This window comes from Leishmania infantum, chromosome 18, assembly GCF_000002875.2.
Source record: "Leishmania infantum JPCM5 genome chromosome 18".
Classification (NCBI taxonomy): domain Eukaryota; phylum Euglenozoa; class Kinetoplastea; order Trypanosomatida; family Trypanosomatidae; genus Leishmania; species Leishmania infantum.
In genome coordinates, this window is record NC_009402.2 from 146,414 (window position 1) to 166,720 (window position 20,307).

Below are 20,307 nucleotides of genomic sequence, written 5' to 3' on the forward strand. Positions count from 1 at the left end.
ACAGTAGATGTCTTCCCGTGGGACGGCGCCTCCCGTGTGCGCGCCGACATGTCGTTGGGCCTCACCGCTACCATCACGGCACAGACACGCAAGCCCAGAGCGCCCCTTTCGTTAATGTTAACAACCTTCCACCAACTGTGAACAGCAACAGCAAAGACAGCGACAAGAGCAGCTCACGTGAGAGAGGGAGCGCTGGAAAATTGTGAGGCGTGAGTGAGACAGGGAGGGCACAGGGCAGAGGGCCACGCCCGCGAGGTGACTGGAAGTCGGAAGAGGAGGCTGGGGAGCGTGCACGGCATGGCGTGAAAGATGGCTGCATCGAGGAAGGCGTGCACTTAGCCGAATCGTGCCTAAATCGCCTCTGCCTCCTCCACGGCCGAGGCGGCCCGCGGCATCTCGAGGCACTTTGCCAGCGGCACATCCTTCATTAGTTTCCACGTCATTGCACACGCACAGATCTTCGTCACGGCATCCGCCTCGCGAATGTCGTGGTAGCCCGCCACCAGTCCCGCCTCCGAGATGCTGTGTTGTTCCTCAGCCCGGTTGATCGCCAGCGTTGTCGGGAGATCCACCACGCCGCTGAACAGCGCCAACGGCAACAGCAAGCTGCTCGTGAACTGCGCCGTGACGCACATGGCGAGTACCTGATACGGGTTCATATTCATGGCGATGAGCGCGTCGCGCATTTTGGCCGTCGCGTGCGGCGTGATGTGCGGGTCGCCGATGCCCACCACACGGGGCACGTCCATCTCGTACACGCGCTCGAACCAGGCAATAATGGGGGCGATCATGGCGTCCTGCTTCGCGGCGATCGGGGCGGCGCGGAAGTACAAGTTGTCGTTTTGAAAGAAGGAGAGGAGGTAGTCGATGCGCGGGGTCAGCATCTGCGGAGCGATGTGCAGGGCACCGCTGCAGATGTCCGACATGGGCATGAGAAGCTGATTGATGTACCCAGTCTGCTCAGCGTACTCCTGAGCGCAGCAGCACGCCATGGCCTCGCTTGGAACCGCCAAAACCTGCGAAGACTTCATAGCCTTTACTTTGCGGCCGTCCACCGTCACCGCGAACCATCCAATGTAGCGGCCTTCGAGCTCCACCACGTCAACGTCTTTCCAGAAGACCCGCACAGCGCCAGAGCTACGCGGCTTCAGGGAGACCTCCATTTGATAAAGCGAGTCCTCGCTGAGCACACGGCTGCTCTCGTTCTCTTGCTCCTCGAACTTGCGCATTACCTCCTCCAATTGCTTCGAATTCATGCGAGACATCTCCTCAACCTTGCGCTCCAGCTCCGCCGTCGACAGCTCCGCGTGCGCACCGGGTTCGCTCGGCACATTCTTAAGCAGGGCGGAGGCGTCGAGCTTGCTCGCGATACGACGGCGTGGCTTCTTTGGCGCCACGGTCGGCCCCGTCGCTGCTGTAGCTTGCGACGCACCGGCTGGAGTGGAGGGTTCGGCAGGCGTGCTCGATGACACCGACATGCGCGCGGCTGCGATCGCCACAGCCAAGAGTTGGCGTGGCGCCGCACCCTTAGCTAGCGTAAACGGACGCATTGGAAAAGGAACACAACGAACGCTCTCCGCTGGCGTATTCCATTCGAGGTGCGCATGGGCGATGCAGAACGCCACAGGCGAAGAGTCAAGAAAGCGGAAGAGAGAGTAAGATATCACAAAATAGCGAGGTGATTGAGCGTGGTGGAAGACAGCAGTGGAGAGAGAGATAGATGGGCACCCGGGTTTTACGCATCGCCCCACAGCAATGCAGAGGGCGCGCTGAGCCACCGGACCTGAAGCTGTTTCGCGTGTACTAGTGAGTGCACGCATGCTCCACTCCCCTCCCACTCCCCCCGCGAGGGCGACATAAAAGCCAAGCGGGAGTCACCGCCATCACGAGTCTGCGGCGTTACATCCTATACGAGCTGCTGGGAATACATGTGGAGACGTGTAATTCACATGGATAAGTAAAAAAAACCACAAACATAACAGAGAGAGACTAGAGAGAAGCGGCGCAGCAACGCTCGTAAGCCGCGCCCCGCTCCGTATCGCATCTTCTCGCCCCCCCCCCCCACCTTGCGCTGCACATCACACACACGGTTTTGACACAGGCCTTCGACGTTGTTGGCGTCTTCGCGTTCTTTTTTTGCTTCGGTCGGGAAAGAGGGGGCCACGTCTAGTCATGGATCCATGCGTGCGGCTGTAGGCGCCTCCCCCCCCCCCCGAGCACACGACGCGTGTCACACGCGCCCATGCACATACCATCAGCGCAGCGACGTAGATGCGACACGCTACTCGAGGTCGTAGCGAACGCCCACTGGCACCGCTGCCGGCACCCGGCCGCACACAAAGTCGGCTACAATCCACTCTCTCAGAGCAGTCGGGTCGTTCACGGCGTCGCGGTGCGCTGGCTTCGAGCGGTTTCGACTCGCCTCCACTCGGTAGGGGTGATAATTGAAGTTGTACCACGATTGATGCAGCACCGACACTGCATCGTTGCCGATGCGGCGAGTGAGCGGGTTGCTGCAGCTCGTGCCGTTCAGCAACGAGTACATCTCATTCATCCAAAAGGAAACCATATGCGTACCAAGCTGTTCGTCGTACTGGCACGAGTAGCTCTCCGACTCGGCATCCGAGGCGGCGAGACATAAAACGTTCGGCGCCTCCACATGCTCGCACAGCGCAATCGCATGGCATGTATCAGCCAAGAAAACAATGCGACCGTACCGCCGCTGCTGGTGCATCATCATCAGCGTCTCCGAAATGTCCGATGAGCTCAGAAACTCCGTGTCCTGAAACTTGAAGAACGACTTCGCGCCGTGCCCCGCGACGTAGATGATGATGTTCGACTTGTCGTCCGAAAGGAGCCGCCGCGTGGGCGGCGTGTTCTCGTCATAGCGGCCCTGCAACACACTTAGAAAGCGGCGCACGTCCACGTCGCTGCCCGCGTAGTCCACTTGCGCGCTGCAGCCGTACAGATTCATGCTCGCGTGCCCATTCGCGTCGCGCTCTCCTGGGGGCTGCGAAAAGATCTCCGCAGGGTACACATTTCGTGGATCGCAGGCGAAGCTGTCACTCAAAAAGAGAAGAATATGGTCGTCGTCGATGCCGTGTTGACGCAAGAGGTGGTACATGGTAAGCGCATTGGCGGTGTGGCGGTAGTTGAAGAGGTACCGCGAGGAAGAGACGATGACAGCCCAGTTGTTGCTCTGGCCCTTGCCTGTCGCCTCCAGCGGCGCAGACGCGGCGGCCGCGGCGGCGTTCATGACCGCAGCATACGCGTCTGACAAACAGGACGAGGCGGTGAGAACAAGAACAACGACCAGCAACGTCGTCGCGGTACACCGTGTTGGAAACGTCATCACCTGAGCTGCGGTGTGCACAAACAGCCGGAACTGCACTAGCTATCGATTGCTGGAATGTGAAGGGAAGAGCCGGCACAGCCGCATGCCCCCACTACCTTCTGCTGCCGCGGCTGGTGCAGTGTGTCGCCGTCTTGGCGATTTGCAAGAGAGAGGCGGCACGCACCAGCAGCGAGAGAACGAGGGAGAGCAAGCGAAAGAAAAAAATGAGCTTCGGTGCGTGAGCGAGAGCGACGTAGAGAAGGGATGAGGAGGAGGAGGACTGTGCAGGCCATTGGTGCACCGGCAGTGGCACCGTACACGCATTCCTCACATCAACGCCGTAACGGCACATGCACACAAGCGGTGCGACTCTTGTGCTTTAGCCGTTCTGGGTCACGCCATATCCGTGACTTGTGCCGACCAAACACCCACTCATCCTCTCTCCTTCGGCCCCACCCCTGGCTCTCGCGAACTCTACGACTGCAAGAGCAATCCAGTATAGAATGTGGGACACCACGAACAGGAAGGCGCCGGCATTGTCCTCGCCCGCCGCTCCCGCCGCGGCCGAAGGCTTTGTGCGTGGCGTGGAAGGCCCGTGCTGGAGAAGGTCAGCCGACCAACAGGACCGCGGCGCACAGATACGCATGATGCCTCATCTCTCGCTCTCCGCTTGGGTGAAGGTGCATGCGCACAGTAGCCGGTGTAATGGCAAGAACAGCGCGAGGGCGTGTGAGGCAGTCGGCGATGCGGGGAGAGAAAGCGTGCGGGCTGGGAAGAAGCCGCCAAGGGGGACCGCAGACCGTCAGCCAAGAAGGTACCAGAAGCTCCTTTCTACTCCATCATCCTCTCACCTCGCTGGAGGGCTTGTAAAGGTCCACGAATACGGTAAACCCATTCTCTCACGGAGCACGGAAACAGATGGCCGCCACCATCCCCACCCGCCGTACTCGTCCTCCTTCAGCTTAGCCGTCCTTGCGCACCTCTCCTCCGCTCCACCAACGATCACAAGCTCGCCTAAAGACGTACATCCCCATTTTCGCTCCAAAAGCGGCCATCTGTCTCCATACAACGGTGACGTCAACTCCGATCGACACCCCTCTGCCCCGTCACAGGCCTCCACCACCGCGTGTGGGGCGAAGCAGCGCTTCACACGCGCGCTACAAAAATGCCAGCACAGTCATTTCAGAACGGCCTGCGCCTCAAACTCCGCCCACCACCCCGCGCTGCGCAGGTCGCCTCACAGCCGCTTCCCTCACCAGTGGGCCGTGTGAGGGCCCGGGGCGAGACAGTCGTTCAAGTGCCGTGGGCGCCCTGCCCATCACGTGGATGGGCACAGACCTGTTCACAGTCGCAGGTCGCCCCGACGCCACGCCGTCCAGGGCACGGCCGCCCACATCAGCAGGGATGCATCGCACTCGCTTCCCCCCTACGTCGTAGGCACCTGACCCGGTCACCACCTCAAGTGGTTCGGCATTTGGCAGGGATATAGGAGGGCTGCTTTGGCCTCCTCCACCCACACAGAGGGTGCGGGGCCGCTGGGCCCTGAGATGCCACGCGCGGAGGTGTGTCTCCCTCGTCATGAGGGAGGGCGTAGTACATGCAGTGAGAAAGAGAAGAAAACAAAAGAGGAGCAGCAGCAGCTGCCGCGACGACAGCAGCCGACCCCGTCAACCGAATCTCCTTCATCGCCAAAAGAGCATCGATCGCGGGGTCTGGTCGCGTAGCACGAAGGGCGGAAAGTGGGTGGTAGACGCATGCTCAACGAAAAAAAAAAGAACGCACGGTCGTCGCAAGCAAGCTGCCGCGTAATTGCCGCTTGTGGCCAACGCGAGTCGCGCACTTCTTTCCCGCCCGTCCTACCGCCACGGTCAGCAAGAACAAAGGCTTTGCCACACCTCACGTGAGCGGGTGCTCGCTGCTGCTGTGGTTCTGCAGTCGAGGAGGCAGGCGCAGCTGCGACATGGGAATCTCAAGCTCATTCGTGCACCCGAGGTAAGACGAGATCATTGTCTTTTGGCTGTCGTTGGTGGAGACGCCAGCAGGGCCGTTGGCCCAGATCAGGTCGAAGCCACCCACCCGCTCCTCCTCGCCGCTGCGCCGGCCCTCCATGTCGATGACATCGAACATGTCTTTCAGCATGTTGAACTTGAGGTGGTAGTCAGCCGGCGTCTCCGCCGTCAGCGATGGCGACGCGTTCGTCTCGATGAGCCACGGGTGCAGTGTGTCGTCAATCATAACGTCGTAGCCGTACAGCTCACTACAGTGTTTGTCCTGCAGAATAATCTTTTGCACAGAAAACAAAGTGCGCATGATCATCTGTTGGATGTCGCCAAACAGCTGATTCGCGCGAGCCGCGCCGTGAGTGGCGGTGAGGATGGTGCGCAGGTTTCGAATGCCAAACTTGCAACCCGACGCCGCCGTGTACTTCGGGTACGTCTTCTGCACAGCCACGTTTGTGACGTGGATGTATGTGTTATCAATGTCGTCCAGAGAATAGCGGTGGTGGCAGAAGCGCGCGAATCCGGTGCGGTGCAGCCACACCGTCAGCGGTTGATAGCTTTGGACAAATACGTAGATACGCAGGTCGTATTTCTTGCCGCCGACGAGATGCGGGTTCGCGATGTAGCGCTGCGCGAGGTACGGCTCTACCGGCTCCGGCACACCATACACGCTTCCCAGCCCGTTGCCGCTGCATGAGCTGCCACCGCCGCCGCCACCGCCACCCGAAGATGCCCCGTTGACGCCACCCCCGCCCATGGCCCCGCCTCCGACTCCGCCGCCGCTGCTTGTCAAGTACCCGTGGCGTAGCTTAAACTCGCGGCGCCACTCCGCGATCTGAGAGAGCTTCGAGAAGAGAAAAATGCCTTTGCCCTGCGCCTTGGCTGGCGGCTTCATGATCCAGATCGTGTTGGGGTGTCGGCGGAACTCCTGCTCAAACAGTCCGTAGTCCTGCGGGAGTGAGAAAGTGACAGGGAAGAAGTCCCACGCAGCGGCCACTTCCTCGGCGTCCCCGTCTTTCTCCAGCGCCTTCACCATCCTCTTGATGTTGCGCACCATCGTATCCTTGCGGGTCAGCTCGTAGTGGTTGCGGAAGTGGTTCAGGTGCTGATGGTCATCGAGGCGCAGCCCGTCGTAGTTCTCCCGGATCCAAGAGACGTCGGCCCAGTAGTAATCCCAGTCTGACTCGCTGTCCGTCTCGATCCAGCCACGGCAGCGCATCACGTCAAGGATGGTGTTGCGCAGAAAGCAGCGGAACCGGATCGGCCCGGTGCGGGTGCGTCGGTGCTCCATGTGCGTCAGCTCTTGAACGCGCACGCACGCAACCGCGTGCAGTGCGGGGACGCAGAGAAGAAGAAGCAGGCGAACGGGTACCGCCACCGATGGTCGGCAAGACCGACAAGACGAAATTACCTGCGGAGAGATGAGAGAGAGCAAGAGGGGGGCGGAGAAGGAGAGGGAGGAGGGAGGGCGGCTGTGAAGAGTCCCTGCGGACTCGGCAACACGCGAACGCGATGTTTGGTGGGACCCGCGGCGCTAAATGTGCAAAGCAAAGACGATTGAGAGCGCAGGGAGGGAGGGAGAGGCAGTCCAGCGTTCTTGTAAAGGGATTCGACAGGCATGCGCATCAGCTGTGCAAAATGAGCACGTGTCGATGGGGCTCTGTGGCTGCGGCCGGCCTTTCGATAGCCTCAGAAGACAGCTCCGCCCCGCCCCACCGTGATGACTCGAAGGACAACGCTGTGCCGGATCGCTCATGTGTGCCGTTAGAGATGCTTTGCCGTATGCAGACATGCCGGCGCAGTCGCGTGTTCGGGGGGGGGGGACATGCAAACAGAAAGAGCACGAGGAGGCGAAAAGGACAAGTCGACGCAACGATTCCGTCCGCCCATCCCCCCGCGCCGCGGTTCGCCCTTCCCCCTCGTGCGTTGCGGCGGGCCAAAGGCTTTTCTGTACGCTCTTCTTCTATGTAAGCAATCAACCTCATCAACAACCAGCACTGGCATCAACAGCAACACTCTGGCAACGGCCGCCCCGCCGCATCCTACCACGCCGTCAGCACCCCAACGTTGGACGACTGTCCAAAATATGTCATGTACTCCGTCATCAGGTGCGCGCCGTCGCCGCGGCGGAGGGAGTTGATGATGAGTCGCAGACGCACCCGGTGGTAGGCGGAGCAGAGGTCCAGCAGCCGGTCTGCGTACTCACCGCACAGCATCTTGGCGCCGTCGTAGCACATCTGCAGCAGCCCAAAGCACGCCGACATCTCGCGGTACGTCAGGTGCGGCGCCACGGCCACAAGTGTGCAGATCTCGTTGAAGGTCGCAGCGAGAGTGTACTCCTCTAAGCCCTTATAATGCGGCACGCGCTGCCGAGCCTGGTGGTTGCTACGGAGAATGGCGTAGAGAATGTCAATCAGGTCCGGGGCGTACATGTAGCTGAGGCACTTCGTTAGCTGCCGCACGAGCCGGTTCCACACCCCTTGGCGCATGTACAGGAGGTGCAGCTGCTGAAAGGTGTGGCCGCAGGAGTTGACAGCGGCCGACATCGCGTTGAAGACACGCGCGCGGCCTTCTTCCGACATGAGCAACTGCACCGATGTCGTCGTGAGCAGTTCCACAGCGCCGCAGAAGAAATGCTCGACAGTGGCACGCTCGTAATAGAGGACGATGCCCAGGTTGCACCACGGCGCCGAGCAGAATGTGTTGAGGATGTCGGACACGTCGTAGACGACAGCCGCCTCGACGGCATCGGCCGGGAAGGAGAAGAAGGTCGACGTGCTACCCCCGTTCATGACAAGCGACGAGTCGGCGGTTTCAGGGGGCATGCCACCTCCGTCGGCGCTTGCTGGGGCGCCAAAGGCGGGGGTGCCGTCGCTGGCAGTGGTCATGGGTGATGAAGGGTACGACAGGTAGCTGAAGTAGCAGCACAGCACGTTCATCACAAAGCTCGTCAGCTCCCACTGCGTCGTGGACAAGTTCTCCTCGTCCATGTACTGGCAACTGCGGCTGCACAGCACCGACAGCCACGCGATCATGTCCGGCGCCGTCGCCGCCTCGTAGCGGACGACGGCCCAGCAGACATCTTTGTGTCTTATGATCGACTCCAGCATCAGCTGCAGCGTGTCAGGTTGATGTATGCCTTTCGTGATTGCCTTCAGGTCCTGAAAGCTGAGGCGCGGGTTCACCTGCATGCGGGCGTCGTCGAAGCAGCGCTCCGTCAGGGTGCTGATGACATCTGCGATTGGGAAGCCGGCGTAGTAGCGCGTCTCCACGTAAAACGTGAAGGCGGTGAGAAATCCGTGGCGCGCCTCCGCCACCTCGCTCGGCAGCCGTAGGTCAACAGCGCCGAACTGCGGCGTCGACGGCGTCTGCAGCAGCGGCAGCTGGTCCTCCTTGACAGCCTCGATAAGGCCCATCAGCTTCCCCGCGCCGAGGAAGAAGGTGCCGCTGGAGCCGAAGTCGACGATGCGGGTCAGCAGGACGTTCGCGTCCACCACCAGCGCCACCTGATCGCTGTGGTAACGGTACACGTAGCACAGCAGATTCACGGTGATGTCGTAGAACTCCTCGCGGCGCGACAGGTTCGTCTCGTACACGCAGCCGCAGAAGAAGAAGAGCGAACGCAAGATGCCAATGTGCACCTGGGCTGCGGGGCCGGAAGAGGTCGGCACTGCAGGTGTTGTAGCTCCACCGAAGCCGTTCAAGTCGTCGTTGCCGTCGTCCAGGAGCGACAGGCACTGCAGCAGATTCTCCGTCACCTGGTCCTCTTGCCCCAAGAGCTGGCGCGCAAAGGATGCGATGGCACCGAGCACGGAGTCATCGCGGCTCGCCGTCCCCTGCAGCAGCGCGATGGCAAAGATGGAGACGATCACGGAAAGGCGGGAAAGGCACACGTACGTAAAGAAGAGCGGCGTGGACTCCGCAGTCTCCGCTGGGCAGCTCAGCGCCGCGCCCACGCTCATGTTCTGCACCGCCAGCGTCATGTACAGCTCCTGCAGCAGCGACCGCGCGCTCAAGCCGAAACCGTCGCTGCCGCCGCCGCTGGCGGCGGCAGAACTATGCATGGTTACCTGCTGCTCCCCACGCGCGCGGACACACAGCTCGTACTGGTGAATTGTCTGCTGCAGGCGGTCAACCAGCTGCGGCAGGAGATCGATGCGCTCGCAGAAGAGCACCTCGGCAATGGGCTGCAGTATCCGCTCCGTTTGTAGCACAAAGGTGGGGCCGGTGCGCAGCTCCTGCGACTCCTCCCGCTCATGCGCCGTGTTGATGACGAGGTCGACGTACGTGCTGAAGATGTCAATCACCTGCTGCTCCACCTCCCGGGTGCATTCGGTGGAGAGCGGTCCGCGAGGGGCCGAGGGCGGCGACGTGTGCGGCTGCGGTTGTACCTGGCGCCCCACGCGCTCCGCGGAGAAGCCCTGCTCCACCAAGCAGCCCTCTCGCGTTCGCGGCGGTGTGCATGCGCCGTACTGCCCGGTGAACGACTCGTCGAGGCCGCGGCCACCGCGCGGTTTGGGTGGTAGCATGCGCTCCGCAATCATGAAGAAGAGGTGCAGCAGCGCCTGGCGCAGGTCAGCCTCCTCCTCGTCAAACGGGCGGCCAAGGACGTAGCGTGCTGCATCCGCCCAGACGCGAATCACACCGGGGTCGCGCGCCAGGTATGCCACCGTCGTCTCGTCGTTTCGCTCAAACGTGTTCACGAGCAGCGCACAGGCCAACCGGAGCAGCTCCGTCCTCTCTGGATTCTCCTGCACCTTCAGCAGGAGTCGGCCCGACACGTCCAGCAGCACATTCGCCACGTCATCACGACTGGCAATGTACTCCTCCTGCGGACTCGTCACGGTGGAGCACTGGCGCAGCAGGCGCGAGTACAGCGCAGCGCACGGACCCTCTGGATGGTTGAGGAGCGCCTGGCCGCACGCGTTCATTACCTGCGACAGCGCCGGGGCCCACGCCGGCCACCGCAGAACCGTGATGGAGGTGTCGGAGGGGTGGTGCAGCCGCACCAGCGGCGCCTCCAACTCCGGCGCGCACTCGAGGGCCGTGCTGCACACCAGAGCCGCCTTCTCCGGCGCGCTCGACAGCATATTTGCTGCCGCGCTAAAGAAGAAGGGCAGCACCTGCTTCGCGAAGCTGCTCTTCACAGACAAGATGCTGAGCCGCGAATTCTGCCGCGCAAAGAAGGTGAGTATCTCCAGCACGCAGTCCAGTGTCTCCTCCGTGGTGAGGTACGCCTCAAGCTTGGAGAAGATGCTCTGCGCCATCTCGCTCGAGTCCACCATCTCCGCCGACTCCGCGCGAATGATGGAGATTTTCCAGTTGCTGAACAGCGCCGACGCATAGACTGAGAAGAGAGCGTTGGACAGGTAGAAGGGCAGCTTCTCGCCGCAGCGCCGGCGTTCCTGGAGGTACTCGAGCACGTACTGCTGCATCTCCGTCCGCTCCTGCGGACCCAGCTCGTTGCTCACAAGAAACAGCAGGCCTTTCACCACAATAAAGCGCAGGTAATTGTTCTGTGCACGTGGCAAGAGGACGCGAAGCGTGTCCCAGTACTCGTAGCTGCTAAGGAACAGGAGCTGCTGTGCCGCACTGTCGCGTGTTTCCTTATCCGGCGAGCTGAGCGCTGCCGTCGCCAACTCGCTGAGTCGCTCAATGACGCCGTCATTGAGCTCCGTCGCGCTGGGTCGTTCAATCCCGTACGACGACGCAGCAGCTGAGGATGAGCCCGTGTTAACCAGGTATCGGGCGTCCTGACCGCCGCTGGTGCCCACACCATTCCGGATGCTACTGCTCAAGGAGAAGGGCATCGGTACCGTCGGCGGCCCACCGGAGCCGTCACCGTCAGGTGAAAGTCGAGGACCACCATTCATGACTTGAGCAGAAAGAGCAAGTGGACACACGCCCACGCACAAACGGAAACGTGCGGGCAATTCGCCGCCTCCTCGCCCTGCTGACAGCACAGGCACGCGCCGACGTATACGTGCGCCACGCGTCTAGTCAAGCACGCGCCGTTTCAGTGCGGTTCGTTCGTTTTCTGCACCTCCTCCCCCCTCTACACCTCTGCTCCCTCTCTCCCTTCTTATGTCTGTACGGCCACCACTGTTCGGGTCGGCTCCAGGCGTGCGTGTGTCGAGATGTTTTGTGGGTGTCAACGCTCACGGCGACAGCGTCGCGTATGCGCAGCCCGCCACGCCACTGGCTCGCGCTTGTGTGCACCACAATAGAAAAGGAAAGGCAGGCAAAAAGACGTGTGAGGTCTTCGAGATCAGCTGTGACCGAGGCGTGGTGCGGAGAGTCGGAAGGAGGAGCGTGGCGGCGAAGACCCCCTGCCGTCGTCCAGTGAGAGAGCCCACGCCAGCAGGAAAAGACAGAGGAGCTCACGGCCTTACCGTTGTCGCCGTGTGGGGTCTCGCACCAGAGCACCCCTCGCGGGGGAGTGAATGACGAGCGCCGGATGAAAAGGCTACGCCGGTAACGACAGTGCAGAGAGGTTATGGCGTCTGGCAAGCCTCCGTGGAATCCCTCGGCCAAGGGGGCCAGGTGGCCTTCGTTCGTTACGCACGAGTCGCTGAGGAGACAACCACTCTGCACGGGTAAACGGGAGCACAAACACGAATAGCTAAAGAGAGGGAGCCTGTGACAGCCATGCAAGAGTGAGTAGCGGTGATTACGGTAACTGTGCACGCAACGTGCGCCAGTCCACCTTTTCGTCTCTGTGTTTCTCCTCTTGTTACGTTCTAGACTTGAATGAGGGTGTGGGCGCGCGTGACGTGCACGATGAGAGGGCGGAAGAAGGGCGAGCAGAAGGAGACAGCAGATGGAGCGGTGTCGAGGAAAGGTAAACGGGGAGGTGGAGAGCATGGAGATGTGGCCGGAGAGTGTATCGGGGTGAAGCCACCTGTCGTGGCGGGCAGAGCTGTACAGCGGTAGCAGGTGATGGTGGCAATGGCGAGTGAGGCGACGTTTGGAGCGCTGATGCACGCTTCGGTAAAGAGAACGCGCTACACCCTCCAGCGCTCGGTGCGCCCTCCTCTCCAAGCGCCATCAGCGTCATCCTCGCCCATCGCAGTGTGCACGTCTGCCCTCACCTCACAATGCTGCACGTGGTGGAGAATGGAAAAGAGACCCGGTCCGTTCGTCTACACGCCTGCCTGCGTCTGTGTGAGTGCGCGCACGTGCGCACGATCCTCCCTGTCCTCCGCCCCCCACCCCACCCCTACACGGAGGCGCCAGCCGGCCCACGCAGGTGTCAGGTTGCTCATAAAGCACCGCTTCCCGGCGACGACGCTCACGCAAAACACACACAGACAGAGATAGAAGAGTGCGTCTTGCTTGTACGCGTGCCTCATCCACCCTTCTCTTGCCGCTGTCTCGCTGCCGCATGTGCTCTCCACAAAAGCCCAGATGAAGGCAGTCACCCGAGGCGTCCTCGCGTACATTAGAAAAGCACCACACGTGGCGAGCGACTTCAGATGGCCACAGTTGAGCTGCACCCATCGACCCTCTCGCGCATACGCGCGCAGAGGTGAGACAGGAGAAGTCGGAGAAGGGTTTTCTCATCAGTGCGCCCACTCCGGCACGAATAGATCATCTAGCAGACACGCATAAACAGTCACAGCTCACCCGCCTCCGCTGCACCACGGCTGCATCCTGCTCCTCCGGGGCGAGCCATCCTGCCCTCGAATCGGACCATGCGTCTAGTGGGCCCTTTCCGGCATTTCTCGTCCCTTCTGCCGCATGCGTCCCGCGCGATCGGCGTCAGGCAGAGATGCTGGTGGGCTGCATGCCATGATCCGTGCGGGCCGCTTTCAGGGCCCTGCGCCCGCTTGAAAGCGGCGGCCGTCCGTTGCGCGGGTAACAGAGGCTCGCCCAGGTGCATATCGGACGGGCCCGAAGAGGAAGCTGACCATCTGCAGCTCAGAGCCCTCTGGAGGCCCTGTACCCCGTCTGTGCGTGTGGGAGAAGAGATGAGCTTCGAGAAGCACGTGCAGGCCCATGCGCTCAGTTACCGGTGACTTCTTCAGTCACGCAGACTTCGTCTTGCATGTGACTGGCGCATTGCGTGTCAGCTGCCCTTGCCAGGCCTCCTGACGCCTAGACTGCGCGACACACGCTTCAGGAGCTCAAATCGCGGCTTCGACGCCTCTTGCGAGGTCACTGGTACCGCTTCTGCCCCCGCTCGTGATGTAGAGAACGCCTGCGGTCGCGCGGGGGACGTATGCTGCCTGGGGTTCCAAAAGCGAGAGTCACTGCCCCGGTGGCTCCCTCTGGTGACTCCCTCCGCCGCCGCCGAGACCTCCCACCCCAAGTCCAGTCCCGGGTCTCTGCGGCGGGCCGGTGAGTCGTTTCTCCCGCGAGGGGGCACAGAGGTGCACTCGGCTGATGAGGCGCGTGCCTTGGACCCAGCACCGTGGTTGCGGCCGCTGCGGGTCGGTGGCCGCGTGTCGGATCGACGGGTGGCAGCAGCGCCTCCCGCCAGCGGATAAACCCTACCCTTTGCGAGGGGAGATGGCGTCACAGAGGGCGCGCCACGCCCGCTTCTTCTCTCAGCCCCTCGGCTTCCGCGCTGGTCGGGATGGCGGGCGGGCCACATCTTGTCAAGGTCGAAGGGGTTCATTCCGCGCAGCGCACGTGCCCGCTGGAGGCGCTGCACCGCCAGCATCCACAGAGCGCGGCCGTACGACAGAACCCGCGATTGCACAGCGCCGGCGCTGAGACTCGAAGAGTCTGCGAGAACGCCGCTATCGACGCCGCTGCCGCAATCACCTCTGTCCGCCACATCGTGCTGCATCGCCAGCAGGAAGAGCACCCAGTCGACGCGCTGCTGGAAGTCAAGCACGAGCAGCACTGCATCCTGCGGCAGGTCGATCCGCTTGAACTGGGGAATGATAACGTAGACTCGATATGGAGCACATAACGGCCCCCGTACCTCGGCAAACAGCGGGCATCGGTAGCGCCGAAGGACCTCGAAGCTGGCGGGTCCGCAGAGGACGCCGTCGACATCCTCCCAAGTCTTCGGGCCGCCAAGACCGAGGTCGCTCTCATAGCCCATGACGCCGAATGGAACGTACACCCGAGAGTACGCGCACGGAAAGTGATGCAGCTCCCGCACACGTATCGGCCGAGTCGAGGCGGCAGCGCAAGGGGGCACGCCCCGTCTCAGCAGCGTTGACGCCGCCATGTGCGGCGGGAGTGGCGACGGGGAAGGTACCGTACCGCCGCGCGGTGGCGGTGCGGCGGCAACTAGCCGCTGCTGTTGCGGTGAAGAGAGCGACGGCGCAATGCCCCGCGGCGAAGCCCCAGCGACGCCGCCGCCTCGCCCCGCGATCGCCTTCCCCTTGACGAACGTGTCAGTGGGTAGCATCTTCACCAGACCGCTGTGCGGCTGCATAGATGGTGCAACAGGAGCCGCAACGCCAGGGAACCGCGGTAGGTGGAACCGTGGTGGCTGTGCTGCCGCTGGAGACGAGGAGGCAGACAGCTGTGATCCTCGGCTCATCGTGGCTGGCGCATTGCCGGTCCCAGGTACGCGCGACAAGACTGTCGCTGGCGACGGGGAGCGAGATGCGAACTCGGCCGAGGAGGCTGGCAACGACGTGAGCGGAGAGGCGCGCGGTGTCGGGAGTGGCACCTGCTCAATGCGATCGAGGTAGAACAGTAGCTCTTTCCCGTCCTTCGACAGCTTCACCAGCGACGGCACGCGGTGTCCCGCCAGCTGGACATTTACAGCAATGCCATGCTCCGAGAGCGTGGCCTGAGCACGCAAGGCGGTGCGCTTGTCCACTTCGTGCTGCACGGCGCGTCGGTGTGCCTGCAACGGATCTGTCGTTTTGTTCCGCAAAGTCGGACTCGTCGTTGCGCGAGAGGAGGTCAGCGCGCTGCTGCCTGTTCTACCAGCACCACTGCGGCGCGCGCCATCTGCAGCGGGTGTGCCGCGTCGGTGCAGAGAGGCAGAGCGAGAGGGGTCTACGCGGCCGTCGTACAGGGGACTTCGCGTCCGTGAAACCGGTGGCCTCGCACTGCCTCCAGCACCGGGGGCACTGTGTAACGCCCGGAACGGCGACGCAGACGCCGGCAGCCGGGAAGAAGACGAGGATGTCGCGTCAGACGCCGTCGAATCATCTTGCCAGGCCGTGCCGCGACTCGCGGAGACGTGGAGACGGGTAGACTGAATTGAGGCGATCCGATCCGGTGCTGTCGACCCGGCGGCTTTGCCGCCGCGTTCGCTGTATCGACCCGATGGAGGTGACGAGATCAAGTCGCGATCGGCGTCGTCATTTGCGGACACCGTCAGTGCGTTCTGACGCTGTATCGGTGAAGATGCGGCTTTGGAGGACGTGGAGACGGAAGACTGCATCGGCGCCACCCAAGTCGGCTTCCCCATGCCAACGCCATCGGCGCGAGAGGCCGAAGTTGACGACGCAGATCTCTGCAACTTGACAGTAGACGGCGCTGGCGTCCTCGCCCGTCTCTCGGCTTTGACTTGAACGTCGGACAAAGGAGGTGGTAGTTGCGTCGAAGTCAGCAAGTCCTCGTCCAGGGAGCCACCAGCAGATTTCTCGGTTTCGTGCACGGTCTCTCCTGCTACTCGCCCGTTGGCGTGAGCAGGCGTGGCCGAGCGGTGCTGGCGCGACTCTGCTGCGTGTCTCTGCACGAGATCCTGGGAGGAGGAGGACGGGCAGGCTCGATGTGCCGCCATGGTCTGCTCTGGTGTTGCCTCCCGCTCAGCGGAAGCGGTGATCTGCGCCGACGCAGATGGCGCACCAACACTGCGGACACCATCGCCAGCCACAACGCTTGGGTTGATAGTTACATCACTGTAGCGAGTGCGCGTTGCGGCTGCGGTAGCCACGACCTTCTCAGATGGGCTATGTGGATGTTTCTCTTTGCCAGTGGTGGTGCACGTCTGCTGCGCTGTCGTTGAGGCTCCCTCCTTTATGTGCCCACGCTGAGCTGCTGCAATACCGCAGGCCTTGCCACTTGCAGCCACTGGAATCAGCAAAGAGGAAGAGTCCGTCGTGGACACCGCATCGGCTGCAGGCGCGGGGGCTGCTCCCATGTGGAGCGAAGGCGACCGCCCCATCACCCACTGCGTCTGCTCTCGCAGCCGCTCCAGCTGCTGTGCGTGCAGGCGAATAGCGACGAGCTCGTCACTAGTCACCGCTTCCGGGTGGTCTGGCAACGCGGCACGCACCTGTGCAACACGGGCCTGCGCAGCAGCCTGCACCGCCGTCTGCCGAGCCATCTCCCCGCGGAGGTGTTCGGCCACGTCGCGATCGCGGGCGTCGCTGAGGCGCTCGTAGCGCTGCCTTTGGTGCTCTGCCGCCCTGCCGTGCACGACGAGTGCGTGTTCGCTCTGCCGCTGCCGTCGCGAAGCCAGTCGCTCACGCATCGCCAGCTCCTCGTGCATCGGCAGCGACTCGTTCTCCGCCACCCCCCTGCCGGCAGTGGCCATCGCAATCGCCGACGGCAAGAGTCGTGCCTGAAGTGCGTCGAGTGGTGCGGTTGACGACGTCAAAGCGCGTGAAGACGCAGTTGCGGCAGCGGCGCCCCATCTTGTGTCGGCGGTGGCTGCGAGAGCGAAGAGCGGCTTGTCGCCGATGCCGCCGCCGCGGTGCTCAGGTAGCCGGGAAGGTGGAGTGTCCCTCGAAAGCCCGGAAGTATCGAGAGGAGGCAGAGGTGGCGGCCGGACCGGAGGCTCCAGCTTCACGCTGTCCAGAGCATCGCGCCACGCCTCTTCCCGGGCCGCCTGCATGTCTTGGGCGAGCGAGACGATGAAAGAGGTCTGGTCTCGTCGTTTGGCCCGCTGTGCCTGCCGCGTCGTTGCGGTTGGCGATGTCGCAGGTTTCGACGGGGGGCTGCGCACCAGCCAGTTGTGATCCGAAGTAGCATTGGTGGAGATCTGGCCCACGGCGGCACTGCTCTGCGGCAGATGCTGCGATTCTGCCCGGCTTTGCCGGTGATGTACGGGGGCGTTATTCGCGCCGAAGTGCTCGCTGGTGCTTGCCTCGTTGTCTCGGTGCGCGCGAACAGCGTAGTCCGCGAGCAGAGCGGTAGCGGGAGTCACCAGCGCTGAAGTCCCCGAGGAAACGTGTCTCTTCTCATCACGAGGCCATTCCTGTCGCTGCCTCTGCTGCGTGAGCACAGAACTGCGCTGAGCCGTGTCGGCAGCGCGAAGTGCCGCCAGCCGCGCAGACAAGGTGGTCACCGACGACGGCGACGGCAGGGGGGCTGGTGCGGGCGTGGAAAAGCACGAGTCATCCGCTAGGGCCTGCGGGGGCTGCGTGTGACGGGTGCGACTGCAATCAGGCGTCAGCGACCTTGATCTCGTCGTGGACGGCGTCGTGGCAGCAAGAGACGCCGGCAGCGCAACTCGAGGCGGCCAAGATAGCGGAGCAAAAATTGCCTTGTGGCCCGTTTGCGCCGTCGCCGTCGCCGTCGCTGTCGCTGCAGCCGTCGATAACGTGTTAGACAACCGTGCAGGCCCGCCGGCAGTGTCAGCGAGGATGTCCGTGTCGGTGTGCGCCCTCTCCGCGAATTTGGTACTTGCAGCGGAGCCTTGCCCTTTCGAGTGTGGCGGCGGCGGCGCGAAGGTGATAGATGCCGCAGTGTGGGCATTGTGAGCACCTGCTACCGGTGCTTGAGAGAGTGTCGAGGCGGCGGCCGACGCAAGAGCTGCATCAGCCAAGAAGGCTGCGGTGAGACCTGCTTGCGCCATCGGCGCAGGCCGGTAGGTGCGCCGGCCATGGACCCGCCAAAAGTCCAGGGCTGCGGCATAGGTGGCCGAGAGCACCGTCCCGGCCTCGGTCGTGGCGCTAGCAGTGGAGGCGCTCTCGTGGAAGTAAGAGGCCGTAAATGGTGTGGCAACAGAAGGGCCTGGGGTAGGCGAGTCCTCGCTCATCTGATCTGAATGTGGCGTTGGTGGTGGTTGGCATGCCGGCAAGGTGCCTGCTTCAGAGCTCCTAGGTGCAGCGGACGCTTGCCTGGCTCTCAACAGCGCCAGCGCCGCAGCGCAACTCGTCGGGCCGCCATGCAGTCGTCGCTCATCACCCGGACTCTTGACCTCCCAGCGGTCAACTCGTGGGGACGAGACATCCATACCCGCAGCAGCACTTCTTGATGCGGTGGGGCTGGAGGGACGCTGTGCGGCCCCCACGATATAGTCGATATTGCGCACCGCATCCTGTAGTCGCGCACGAATTGCCTCGATCGAGTTGGAGAAAGGAGTCTCGGTCGCAAAAGCTTCACCGGTGGCAGCAACGGTGCTCGTCGTGAGTGGGCTCTGAGCACTGTGGACACTAGACATCGGCGGCGATCCGCTGAGTGCCGTACTTCTACTCGTTTCCGTCGGACGGTGCAGCAGGCTTGGCCTGCCAGCGGAACAGTCAGACGGAAGTGCGCACAAGCGCGCCTCTTCGCGCGTGCAGGCGAAGAGGCTGGGATGTGGTGAAATAAAGAATGGCGAGGTGCCGGAAGTTTACGCTGCGGGGCGTGCACAACGGCGACTGGTAAACCTCGCGTGCAGAAAAAGATGTGCGGAACAGAAGATAATAAGAGTGATCTAACAAGTGGTGAAAAAAAAAGACGAAGAAACGACCTCTAGACTGCTTCCTATGTATGTGTGTAGGTGTGTGTGTGTGTGTGTGTGTCGCCTGCCCTCTCTCAGGCCTGCACGCGCGTACAGAGGGTGGCGGAGTGACGGAGAAACGAAGAGGACAGAACAACAGGAGCGAATGCCGAAAGGAATGGATCGATGAGTCGGCGCGTGCCTGCTTGCAGTGATGTCAGTAGAGGGGCGCGATAGACCACTCGACCACGAACGCGCACCACTTCCCTAAGTGCACGCGCGATGCGCGAAGAGGAGACACACCGCATTTGTTTTTCAGAGAAAGGAAATAAGACGACGGCAAGTTGAAGCACAGGTTTGTGATGCACGGCCACACAAGCAACAGACAGAGAGAGAAGAAGGAGGCGGGGGCGAAGATGGTGTGCGAAAAAAAAAAAGCGAAGTGGTGAGAAGCGGCTTTGACGGCTTTGAGTGTACTCGGCGTTCGCGAAAGACCTCATGACAGAGGAGGGACACACACCTCCGCGCGTGGCATCTCAGGGCCCAGCGGCCCCGCACCCTCTGTGTGGGTGGAGGAGGCCAAAGCAGCCCTCCTATATCCCTGCCAAATGCCGAATCACTTGAGGTGGTGACCGGGTCAGGTGCCTACGACGTAGGGGGGAGGCGAGTGCGATGCATCCCTGCAGATGTGGGCGGCCGTGCCCTGGACGGCGTGGCGTCGGGGCGACCTGCGACTGTGAACAGGTCTGTGCCCATCCACGTGATGGGCAGGGCGCCCACGGCACTTGAACGACTGTCTCGCCCCGGGCCCTCACACGGCCCACTGGTGAGGGAAGCGGCTGTGAGGCGACCTGCGCAGCGCGGGGTGGTGGGCGGAGTTTGAGGCGCAGGCCGTTCTGAAATGACTGTGCTGGCATTTTTGTAGCGCGCGTGTGAAGCGCTGCTTCGCCCCACACGCGGTGGTGGAGGCCTGTGACGGGGCAGAGGGGTGTCTAGTGGGGTTGAGGATACGCTGCACGGCAACAAATGGGTATGGTTGAAGAAAAGCGTGCCATTCTACGACAAGCACGTCGGCATGTGTACGCATGCACACAACTAAGGGTTCACACGACCTCTGTTGCACTCAAGCCACGCCAAGGAGCCGGGACTACGAGCACCGTCCGGCGTCGTTCAGCCCACGATAACCCCACGGCATACAGCGCAGGATGGGTCTAGGATTACGTTCAACAACACCGCAGCGCAGCACAGTCACGACAACATCGAGTGGCGGCGTATAACTGTCGAACCGCCGACACGATTCGTAGTGAGCTAGTCCAAGCGCTATCACGAGCACAAGGCTCTCCAGCACAGCGCCAGCTCAGACCTGTCCGCTGATACCAAGATCCCGTAGCCGTACGCAAGGG

The 20,307-nt window shown here is 62.3% G+C and overlaps 5 protein-coding genes across 5 annotated transcripts; all 5 read right to left on the bottom strand.

Annotated features, from left to right (window-relative positions):
- Nucleotides 1-350: 350 nt before the first annotated feature.
- Nucleotides 351-1,265, bottom strand: LINJ_18_0350 (conserved hypothetical protein; the record flags this gene model as incomplete). Its single annotated transcript, XM_001464814.1, has 1 exon — nt 351-1,265. The coding sequence occupies one exon, from the start codon at nt 1,263-1,265 to the stop codon at nt 351-353; it is 915 nt and encodes a 304-aa protein (XP_001464851.1).
- A 1,016-nt stretch (nt 1,266-2,281) lies between these two features.
- On the bottom strand, nt 2,282-3,352 carry GPI8 (putative GPI-anchor transamidase subunit 8 (GPI8); the record flags this gene model as incomplete). Its single annotated transcript, XM_001464815.1, has 1 exon — nt 2,282-3,352. One exon carries the CDS (start codon nt 3,350-3,352, stop codon nt 2,282-2,284), a length of 1,071 nt encoding a protein of 356 aa, XP_001464852.1.
- A 1,878-nt stretch (nt 3,353-5,230) lies between these two features.
- On the bottom strand, nt 5,231-6,625 carry LINJ_18_0370 (putative tubulin tyrosine ligase protein; the record flags this gene model as incomplete). Its single annotated transcript, XM_001464816.1, has 1 exon — nt 5,231-6,625. One exon carries the CDS (start codon nt 6,623-6,625, stop codon nt 5,231-5,233), a length of 1,395 nt encoding a protein of 464 aa, XP_001464853.1.
- A 751-nt stretch (nt 6,626-7,376) lies between these two features.
- Nucleotides 7,377-10,769, bottom strand: LINJ_18_0380 (conserved hypothetical protein; the record flags this gene model as incomplete). The annotated part of the gene is made up of 1 exon (XM_001464817.1): nt 7,377-10,769. The coding sequence occupies one exon, from the start codon at nt 10,767-10,769 to the stop codon at nt 7,377-7,379; it is 3,393 nt and encodes a 1,130-aa protein (XP_001464854.1).
- Nucleotides 10,770-13,402: 2,633 nt separating this feature from the next.
- Nucleotides 13,403-18,643, bottom strand: LINJ_18_0390 (conserved hypothetical protein; the record flags this gene model as incomplete). Its single annotated transcript, XM_001464818.1, has 1 exon — nt 13,403-18,643. The coding sequence occupies one exon, from the start codon at nt 18,641-18,643 to the stop codon at nt 13,403-13,405; it is 5,241 nt and encodes a 1,746-aa protein (XP_001464855.1).
- Between the last annotated feature and the right edge of the window lie 1,664 nt (nt 18,644-20,307).